This window comes from Branchiostoma belcheri, unplaced genomic scaffold (genome assembly GCF_001625305.1).
Source record: "Branchiostoma belcheri isolate BF01 breed outbred unplaced genomic scaffold, Haploidv18h27 scaffold18, whole genome shotgun sequence".
NCBI classification, from domain to species: domain Eukaryota; kingdom Metazoa; phylum Chordata; class Leptocardii; order Amphioxiformes; family Branchiostomatidae; genus Branchiostoma; species Branchiostoma belcheri.
In genome coordinates, this window is record NW_017803268.1 from 1459938 (window position 1) to 1469172 (window position 9235).

Below are 9235 nucleotides of genomic sequence, written 5' to 3' on the forward strand. Positions count from 1 at the left end.
CCAAAACCCCCAGTTTTCGGTATGCTATGGAGGCTACTTATGCTTAGTCTCCACCAGACTCCTTTGCAGGCTGAATAAATAGTAGAAATCGGCTAAGGGGAACATCGTTGGCCAGAGGAGTTGGCCGGCCATAGAGGGTCCAGCTTGCCTGCCGCAGGCCAATGATCCCCTTAGCCGATTTCTACTATTTATTCAGCCTGCAAAGGAGTCTGGTGGAGACTAACTTATGCTACCTATGCCCAAGGTTTCACGATACATTCCATAACGATACATACTAGGAGATGGGGTTGGGTGGTGTGGGGGTGGGGGATGCTAACAAACACACCTGTCCAAAATATGCAGGTGTGTAGTCGACACACCTATACGTACTGTATACGTTCAGGTACGTCCTTTTAGTCACGCTGAAACGTAACCTGATATGTTATGTCTAGCCGGTCGTGGCTTTCACGAAGAATAGACAACGCAGTTTACTGTTTGCTGTTCTTTATGTTAAAGGTAAGTAAACCTGCGTGTTGCACTCCTTGAATACTTAAATGCTAGGGAGAACAAAAGTCACCCAATGCTTGACAGAAATTCATGGCCGTATAGAAGCACCGTGCCGTTGCTGACATAACATGTGGTGAAAGAATTGTTTTTTGTGAAGAGCGAATCATGGCGGGACCAGTAAGTAGTAACGTTCCACGCTGTAACTGTTCCGTGAAATTCAGGCGTTGACTACACGTACTTCCTCCTACGTTAACATTGGAGTGGGGAAACAGCTACACAGACAACACAAAACTACAGGTAAAGTTATGCTTTTGTATAGAACGTTTTGCTGATAGATTTTCTCGTACGACGAAAAGCAATGTTTGTTATTATTGTCCACGGCTAGTGCTTCTGTTTTCTTGACTGTGAACGTGGAATGTGTCCAAAATATGGATATGGGGGAGGGCTGCATATGGTTATCAAAATGCGTTCTACAAAGAAATATTCGAGTATTGCTTCTTCACCTATGCAGTTTTTTTATAAGTCTCTATTTAGGAACATTTTCCTACGTTCATGGCTGTAGGAGATGTTTTCCTTTAAGTTTATGATCGTAAAATGCTGAGTGTATATCTTACTGCTACGTGACTACATAGCACGCTTTGTTGCTCTGCATCTGGTAGTGGAAACGACCAAGTCAACATTGAGAAGAATTACTAATCTCCAAGCAGATCCCTCTCGGTGGCAAAAAGACAGTATCAAATTGGCCAGGCAGTATCCATTAGCCAGAGAAGGTCCGCGGCCACCGACGGGTTGGTGGGGGTCAGGACCAAACAAACGGCCATATTAAAAAATGTAACGATCATTCCCCCACAACCTCTGCTTGGAGAGTAAAGAATTACTACTACGTGTTTGAACAGTATATTAGGGCACAACTTTAGGTCGTTACACAGTTTTCGGTCACCGAACAACGTGAAACCATTCGTTGTTGTAATTCAACACATTCAAACCGTTATGAACACTACTACACTATATGACGGGTTTACAAGTCGATCTCCAATTCATTGGGCTGTTGTTAAGTTGATAAAACAACAAACATATGAGTATTTGGGGAACAATAATCATAAATTCATTCATCAAGCGCCAAGACCATAGTTACATAATTAACGTTAGGTGTTTCCCAAGGTAAGCACTGAGCCTACTGTGACCTTTTCGGCTCAAGTTCTCGAAACAAGATGGCGTGCACAGGTAACATCTGTGTCCATAATATCACCAGGGTCCATAATATTGCCACCTTGAGAACAAGAATTCCGAGATTTCATACCTCCATGAAATATGGGCTTGATATGTAAAGGTAAATTTCCTCTTTAATTATGCAAATTACCTCCGCATTAACATGATATATGCATCGTGATGTATGTTAACTTTTGATTAACTTACAGATGTCCAAAGTATGACATTCCCATTATTCACCATTAAGAAATCATAGAATTTTTGCATAAATTATGCGAATTAGGTCATCATTTGCATAATTAGTATCTGTTGATGTTCTGCCTGCCATAGGTTACATACATTACATGTATGAAAGTAGTATAATGTAAAACACTGTAATCATAGAATTTCCTCATTAATTATGCAAATAAAGTCCTCATTTGCATAATTTGCATTTAATCATGTACATCTCTCTCTTAGCTACCTACACACCAAAAATTATGAAAATATGTTGTTCCTATCTGGACTTATTGGCTTTTAAACATTTCGCCAGAAAGTGCCCTGCAGTTCCAGAACAAGCTGCTAGGGGGACCAAACTCACACCACTTATTCCTGACAGGAAAAGCAATCTGTCACCAAAACGTCAAGACCATAGCATGTTCAGCACAAAAGATACAAAAACCGGAAGTTCTGCTGCAGTACCAAGGTCATCCACCAGGAGGCCCATATTTGACCTTGACGTTTGTCTTCCTAAGACTAACCAACATACCAAATATCATCATAATCCATAAAGGCGTTCTGAAGTTATGCTGACCACAAAGTTGCGGAAACACAGACACACAGACACACACACATACATACATACTGACAGACACGCCAAAAACAATACCTCCATTTTTCATGGAGGTAAAAAGTGTGCTTAAAGATATTTTTACTGCAACATACACTAGGTATGTACCGTTGAGGTGTGAAGGAGTGCATACCAAAAGTATGTTGCACTAAAAATATCGATCTTAAAGCACACTATTTCTCAAGGTGGCGATATTATGGACCCTGGTGATATTATGGACACGGATGTTACTGTACAGTATGTTTTGTTGCCGTGAGTGGCATCGGATCGGGTGTTGCTATATTGCCATATCACTCACCTACATCAGTACATGTACATAATTCGCCACGCACAGAAAACGCTCTCTGTACACCTATATGTTTGGACTTATTTCCGGGGCAAATTTTGGTCAGAAAGGCCCAGTTTTCTGGTAAGAAGGACAGAAGAATGTATATTTTTAAAATCTGGCCAAAAAGTGTGACCTTTGGCATGGTCTGATCTGTTATTGACCTCCAAATAGTTCTTCCCTCGGTGGACTGACCCACTTTGCCAGGGGGTGAAATCCTGGTATTTTCATATTGTGGCTGTAGCAGGAGTCGACCTTCCAATATTTGTACCAAAAGACACCTGACAAATCCAGTTTTGCAGTGGGGGTAAAGACTTGAGGTTTGAAATAAGTGCTTGTTTCTAGTGGTTTTAGCATAGAATCCCAATGTAATACCCATTTGCTGGTCCCTGCCCCTGTCGCTTCTCAGGGAGGAACGGTCAGATTGACAGAAATTGTTCAGTTATTTCCTACAATGGTCACACGTAGAAGGGTGGGCTTACATAGCTAACTTATGACTGGGCCGATGCTAAAAATAACACAACCAGCTTGGAACGGGTAGTCATTTTTCTACACAAGAAAACAGCTACCCAGGCAGTTGGATAGAAGTTAAAATTCTATCCTGTTGCTTGAGTAACTGTTTTCATGTGTAATACCTGGATGTATAACCTTCATCAACATAATATTTTAGTCTCTTTACACAGGTTACTATAACTTACTCTTTGTTTGTTTTCAGGCAGCCCTGGACCATTTGGAAGCCTGCTCGACAACTAGGCTAATGTCAACGGTCACAATGGTTTGCACACAACCACGTAAAAACAACATCTCTTTGTACTTTGGCTTCGTCTTAGCGCTCGGTGCTCTCACCTACTTTCTCGTGCAATATCTTTCCTCGCCCACGACACATCTCACAAGGAAGCTATCAGAATGGCACTCGGAATCGAGAGTGTTTGTAGAGATACGCAGCTCCACAGCCAGGCCCATGACCGACCGAGAAAAACTGTCCGAAATTGCCAACATCCTCGGGGTGCACGGAAACATAGAAGAAGAGGAGTACGGAAGGATGCTGATTGAAATCATATATCTAGCTGAAGATCAGAGAAAACGGGGCACACGAGCAAAAGATGCGGTGGAAAAAATTCACGACATGATTATACACCACGCCAAGACGTATAAAGAAATGGAACGGCTACTAGAAGATATGGACGTTTTGGACAACTTGCAACCTAAACTGGACCCAGGAAAAGAATTAAGTGTATACCCTTTCAAGAGAGACCCTACATTTACACCATCGGTAAGTAAGACTTTTAACATGAAGTCCTAGTATCAACCTTAATTTTAAATCGAAGGTAGGGACAAAATATTGGCTCAGCCATTTGAATCGATTCTCAGTAACATTTTACTAGATATCGTTTTGCATGAAAGTTCATCTGTGTTGGTAAAATCATTATGAAATACCGTCAACCGAAAAGTTGGGGTAAGTCCCAATTCTGTAATCTGAGTGTTGGAAGTTAAAGCTTAGTCTTTATTTCAGACATCGTTTTGTTTTCGCCCCCCTCCCCCTCCCCCTCTTTGCCCCATTTTCATTATTGTTACCATCACAAGTTGCATTCATTCCCAAATCACCTCGCAACCTAGCAACGTTTGGCAATTATTTCAGTACCACAAAACACCTCTATGTTTGCATGATCTTGTAGATAAATGTATACCCTTTGGCCTGTATTGTTTTCTTGTTTGAGGTTTGGTTGTTCATCAAACATGTGGCAAACAGCTTAACCGCGACGTCTTCTCATGACAGGACTTCCGTGCAAAATCGACTTTTATAACCTACATATTCGAACCCGTGACTTTGAGTCCTAGCAACAGCTTTTCTAGTACACAACAGCAAGCTACCCTTTACCTAGGCTTGAAGCTAAGTGACTGGAAAGAGTAGAAATTGACCAAATAGACACAGTCAAATAACATGCCGAGGTGCGGAGGTAGGTGGAGTGCGGCAAATGTACTCATTTACTTACTGATTAGTGGAGTGCGGCAAATGTACTCATTTACTTACTGATTTAGCGGACCAACTCCCCTGGCATGTTATCTGTCTATTTGGCCAATTTCTACTCTTTCTAGCTGCTTTGGAAGCCTGGTAGAGGCTAAATGCAAGCCACCAATCAACAGCACACAAAAAACATTAACCGTAATAGAAACAAACTACAATAAACTATATACTTAACATCTGTGTCCATAATATCACCAGGGTCCATAATATCGCCACCTTGAGAAACAGTGTGCTTAAAGATATTTTTACTGCAACATATATGCATACTTTTGGTATGCACTCCTTCACACATCAAATGTACGTACCTAGGGTATGTTGCAGTAAAAATATCTTTAAGCACACTATTTCTCAAGGTGGCGATATTACGGACCCTGGTGATATTATGGACACAGATGTTACACCCTACACATTTGCACATATTTGTGTTTTGTTAGAAATGTCCAAACGGTTTCCAGAGAAGATCGGAGGTATCCAGGTGGTTTCGGGACAGGTACATAGCTGACGTCAAAGTGCTACTGGACACCAGTGACGTAAAAGACGGACGATTTCTGGACCTCAACATTTTCAAGCTTCCCTTCGGCTACAAAACTGAGAGCAAAGAAAGTGAGTATGTGTATTGAAGACTTAATAAGAGAAGATTTCTGTCAAAGAAGGGACTTTCAAGAATGTTTGAATATGTGCATAAAATACTCTCTGTCGAACTTTGGTTTCAGAAGTCCTACGTTTGTTGGGCGCCACCTTGCGATGTCTAAAGAAATTACAACTGACATGGCTGCGGTTCCTCGCATGAATGCCATGTTTTGTCCTGAACAATCTGAGATCAGAACACACACCATTGTGTCAAATTGAAATCAGAATTTTGGTCAAATAACACAGTGAATGTAAAATATTAAAAGAAATCTGTGTTCTGATGAAGTGTATCATTATTATTTCATGCAGTGTTTACTAAAATCGTAAACTCTATTCCACTACATGTAGTCCCTATATTTTACAGCTGTGCAGAGCATTCTACGTCATACGGATAATGTCGAACTCTACCGCGGACGGAGAAAACCATGCGTTAGGTGTGCTGTGGTCGGCTGCGGAGGGATATTAAACGGTTCAAGAAAAGGGGACGAAATCGACAGCCACGATTACGTTTTTAGGTTTGTTTGTTTGTTTGTTTGTTTGTTTGTTTCGGATCTCTAAAAGTGTAAATTTCAAACTACATGTACTCTTCATATATAGAATACGGTATAATTGGCGTTCATCTAATAAGGTTTGCAATAGTCTGGAAAACACTGCTTCTATAGTCACTTCAAAAATATTATTTACGTTTTTTAAAAATGCTTGATACCCTTCCCTTTAATGTGCAAAGCAAATGCATAATGTTTATCTTCGCATATGGTCTGCTCTGTTAATTCTAACTCCAAACACATTGATATGTATGGTGACAACAGTCTAAATCCCTACTGCTATAAAATTGCAACATGATGTAACCCAACACTAGTTGCCATGGTAATAGACATTTTTTTCACAGACTGAACCATGCAGAAATCGGACCTCGCCACGCGCCCGACGTCGGCAACAGAACCAGTTTCTACATATTCTTCCCAGAGTCGATTGACAATAGGTTTCTGTTGAATCAAGTAAGGATATTAGTGTTTTCTTCTACACATTGTCAACCAGGAAGGGCTTTCATCTTCTTACGTATCAATGCCTAACAGGTATCTTCCTCAGAGCTGCTTGTTCTCGCACCAAATAAAAGCGCCAGCTACATCGGCTAGCGGCGGAAAACAGTACTCCAGTCAGAAGCTCTGATGAATATGTCTGACAGCTATATGGAAACGTAACCAACCAACCAACCTGGTTAGGTTATTTTCGGATCTACCACAGTAGTTTTATCTATCGATAGTCGATGGAAAAATTAAGCAGCGATACATTATGTTCGTTGTTTTTGCGGTATCACCTCACCTCCTCATGTGAAATAGATACAGATAGATACTTATGCATACCAAAATCGGCGACAGCCGTCATATCATTTGGGGGTATATTTGCTAGCCAAGAATTAGTGGAGAGTAAAACCCCTTTTTGCCAGGCAAAAAGATACTTATGCATACCAAAATCGGCGACAGCCGTCATATCATTTGGGGGTATATTTGCTTGTAAGTCGGTAGCTATTTGAATGCATTTGGCTGTCAACAAGGAGGTTGTAACCGAAGATTGACGTTAAGGCCAAGTTGGCAGTCTAAATGGTCACAATTCAATGATTTTGTCTGTTCCTTGTCTCCTCCACAGGATGTCACATATCTGTACGTGCCGTTTAAATCTTACGATCTGCAATACATTGATGAGAAACTGCGATATGATACCATCCCGGAAGTATGTGCCAATGGGAAATGCAGGTAAGTTCTACTCGAATAATTATCCTCTCTGAAAAGACACAACCGTTTTTTAAAAGACCTATTTCCTCGCTCGACTCAGGTGAAAATGAGTACCTAACTTCGGTTAGGGACGTCCTCTCGAAAGGTACGTAAGCTGAATGAAAAGGTGATATTCATCTGTTATGTCAATACTTCCACAAATGTGGTAAATCTCTATTAATAAATAAAGAGGCCAACGTATTAGCCCCTACCAGGCTTTGGAAGCATCTGAAAAGACTGTAGAAACTGGCCAAATAGACAGATACTAGGGTTGGAAACTTTGTATTATTCTTTGCGCGCAGTGGACCAACTATCTATTTGGCCAACTGTCTATCAGGACGCTTCCAAAGCCTGGTAGAGGGTACCACCTTAGCTTATCCACTTTCCAGTCCCTGACAATTATAATATCAAGAATCTTTACATTAAAAAAGTATACTTAATATATATATCTTTATATATTCTCTTGTAACCAAGTTCTAGATTCTCAATTCCTCTTGTATACATGTTTATCTGTATCAATTCTCTACATAGGAAATTGCGCAATCCCCAGAACGTGACGTCACACAACCTCCGCATCGTCCACCCAGACTTCGTCCGTTACGCCTTCGTCAACTACCTGAACGCCACGTCCAGCCGTCCCACAACGGGCGCGCTGACGGTCTTCATCGCCATGCACGTGTGCGACGACGTCACGCTGTACGGCTTCGGCTACGACAAGAGGTATGTAACGAGTCATATTTTTTCCTCAAATGCAGTGGAAGACGAAATTCATTTCATCTCTAATTGTCCATTTTATGACGACATCAGAAAACAATTATTTACCACCGTGTCCAAAATACTCCCATACTTCCCGACCATTCCCTACCACCAAAAAAAACAAAACAATTTTACTACTAAAATCAAAGAACCCACATATTATAGAAGTGGGTAAATTTGTCTTCCATTGCCTAAAAAGAAGAAATCAAACCCAGTAAAACTATAGCTTGTACCATGTATGTTGTAGAGTATAGTATAATGTTGCGGGCGTAGATATAGTCTCACATACCACTGTATTTTCTTTCTTGTGTTGTTTGTAACTGCAATTAGCCCTCGGGCATGTATTTGCAATAAACTTTCATATTATAATTTTCAGGGCTCGAAATTAATGGTGTCCCGATGGCCACTGACCACTTAAATCTAGGCCGGGACAACTGTAAAGAATCTTTGGGACAATTTTGGGACAACAGAATCGAATGTCAGCCCTTCTTTAGTTGATCATGCACGTCGTTTCTGGCTTTTGGAAAAGTTCCCCAAATTTCTGCAAAATTTCTCCCAAACCTCTGCAATAATATACTATTAGTAGTAGTGTGCCCGGAAGTCATGTATTAAGCAAAATAAAGTTTATTTCAAGTTTTTGTCATACATATTTTCCGAAAAACAGGTTGGGACAATTTATCCTCATTTCGGGACATTTTAATTAAAAATAATTAAATCAAAGACAATGAAAAATTTATTTTTAATTGTTCATCATCTCATCTCTAATTTCAGGTTTTCCCTACACTACTACGACAAGAAGTTCGTCAACCACACGCAATGGAAGACAGGCTCTCATGACGTGGACAATGAGAGAGTTCTGTGGAGCAAGTTACACCAAGAAAACGTCGTAACATGGTACCAAAGGAACACTGCATAATATAATGATAATCAAACTGTTACAAGATCTTACAAGAGGTTTTCCCGACACTACTACGACAAGAATTTCGTCAACCACACGCAATCTCGACGTGGATAATGAAAGAGTTTCGTGGAGCAAGTTACATCAAGAAAACGTCGTAACGTGGTACCAAAAATAGGAACACTGTACTACATAATGAAAATTAAACTGTTCTCCAACTTAAAAAGAAATTGAATGGAATTTTTAAAGCTGGAGAACAGTTTAATTTTAAATATGTAATGTACCAACTCGTATCAATTTTCAT

At 40.4% G+C, this 9235-nt stretch overlaps 1 protein-coding gene across 1 annotated transcript in view; it reads left to right on the plus strand.

Annotated features, from left to right (window-relative positions):
• The first annotated feature begins 3571 nt into the window (after window positions 1-3571).
• The window catches only part of LOC109467368 (alpha-N-acetylgalactosaminide alpha-2,6-sialyltransferase 2-like), a 5971-nt gene continuing 307 nt past the window's right edge, over window positions 3572-9235 (plus strand). The window contains exons 1-6 of the mRNA XM_019765310.1: window positions 3572-4122; window positions 5310-5478; window positions 5870-6020; window positions 6395-6517; window positions 7758-7997; window positions 8805-9235. The exon at window positions 8805-9235 is cut by the window's right edge and continues 307 nt beyond it. Of these exons, the coding sequence (XP_019620869.1) occupies window positions 3607-4122; window positions 5310-5478; window positions 5870-6020; window positions 6395-6517; window positions 7758-7997; window positions 8805-8949 (1344 nt within the window). The 5' untranslated portion in view covers window positions 3572-3606 and the 3' untranslated portion in view covers window positions 8950-9235. The remainder of the gene's footprint in view (window positions 4123-5309; window positions 5479-5869; window positions 6021-6394; window positions 6518-7757; window positions 7998-8804) is intronic.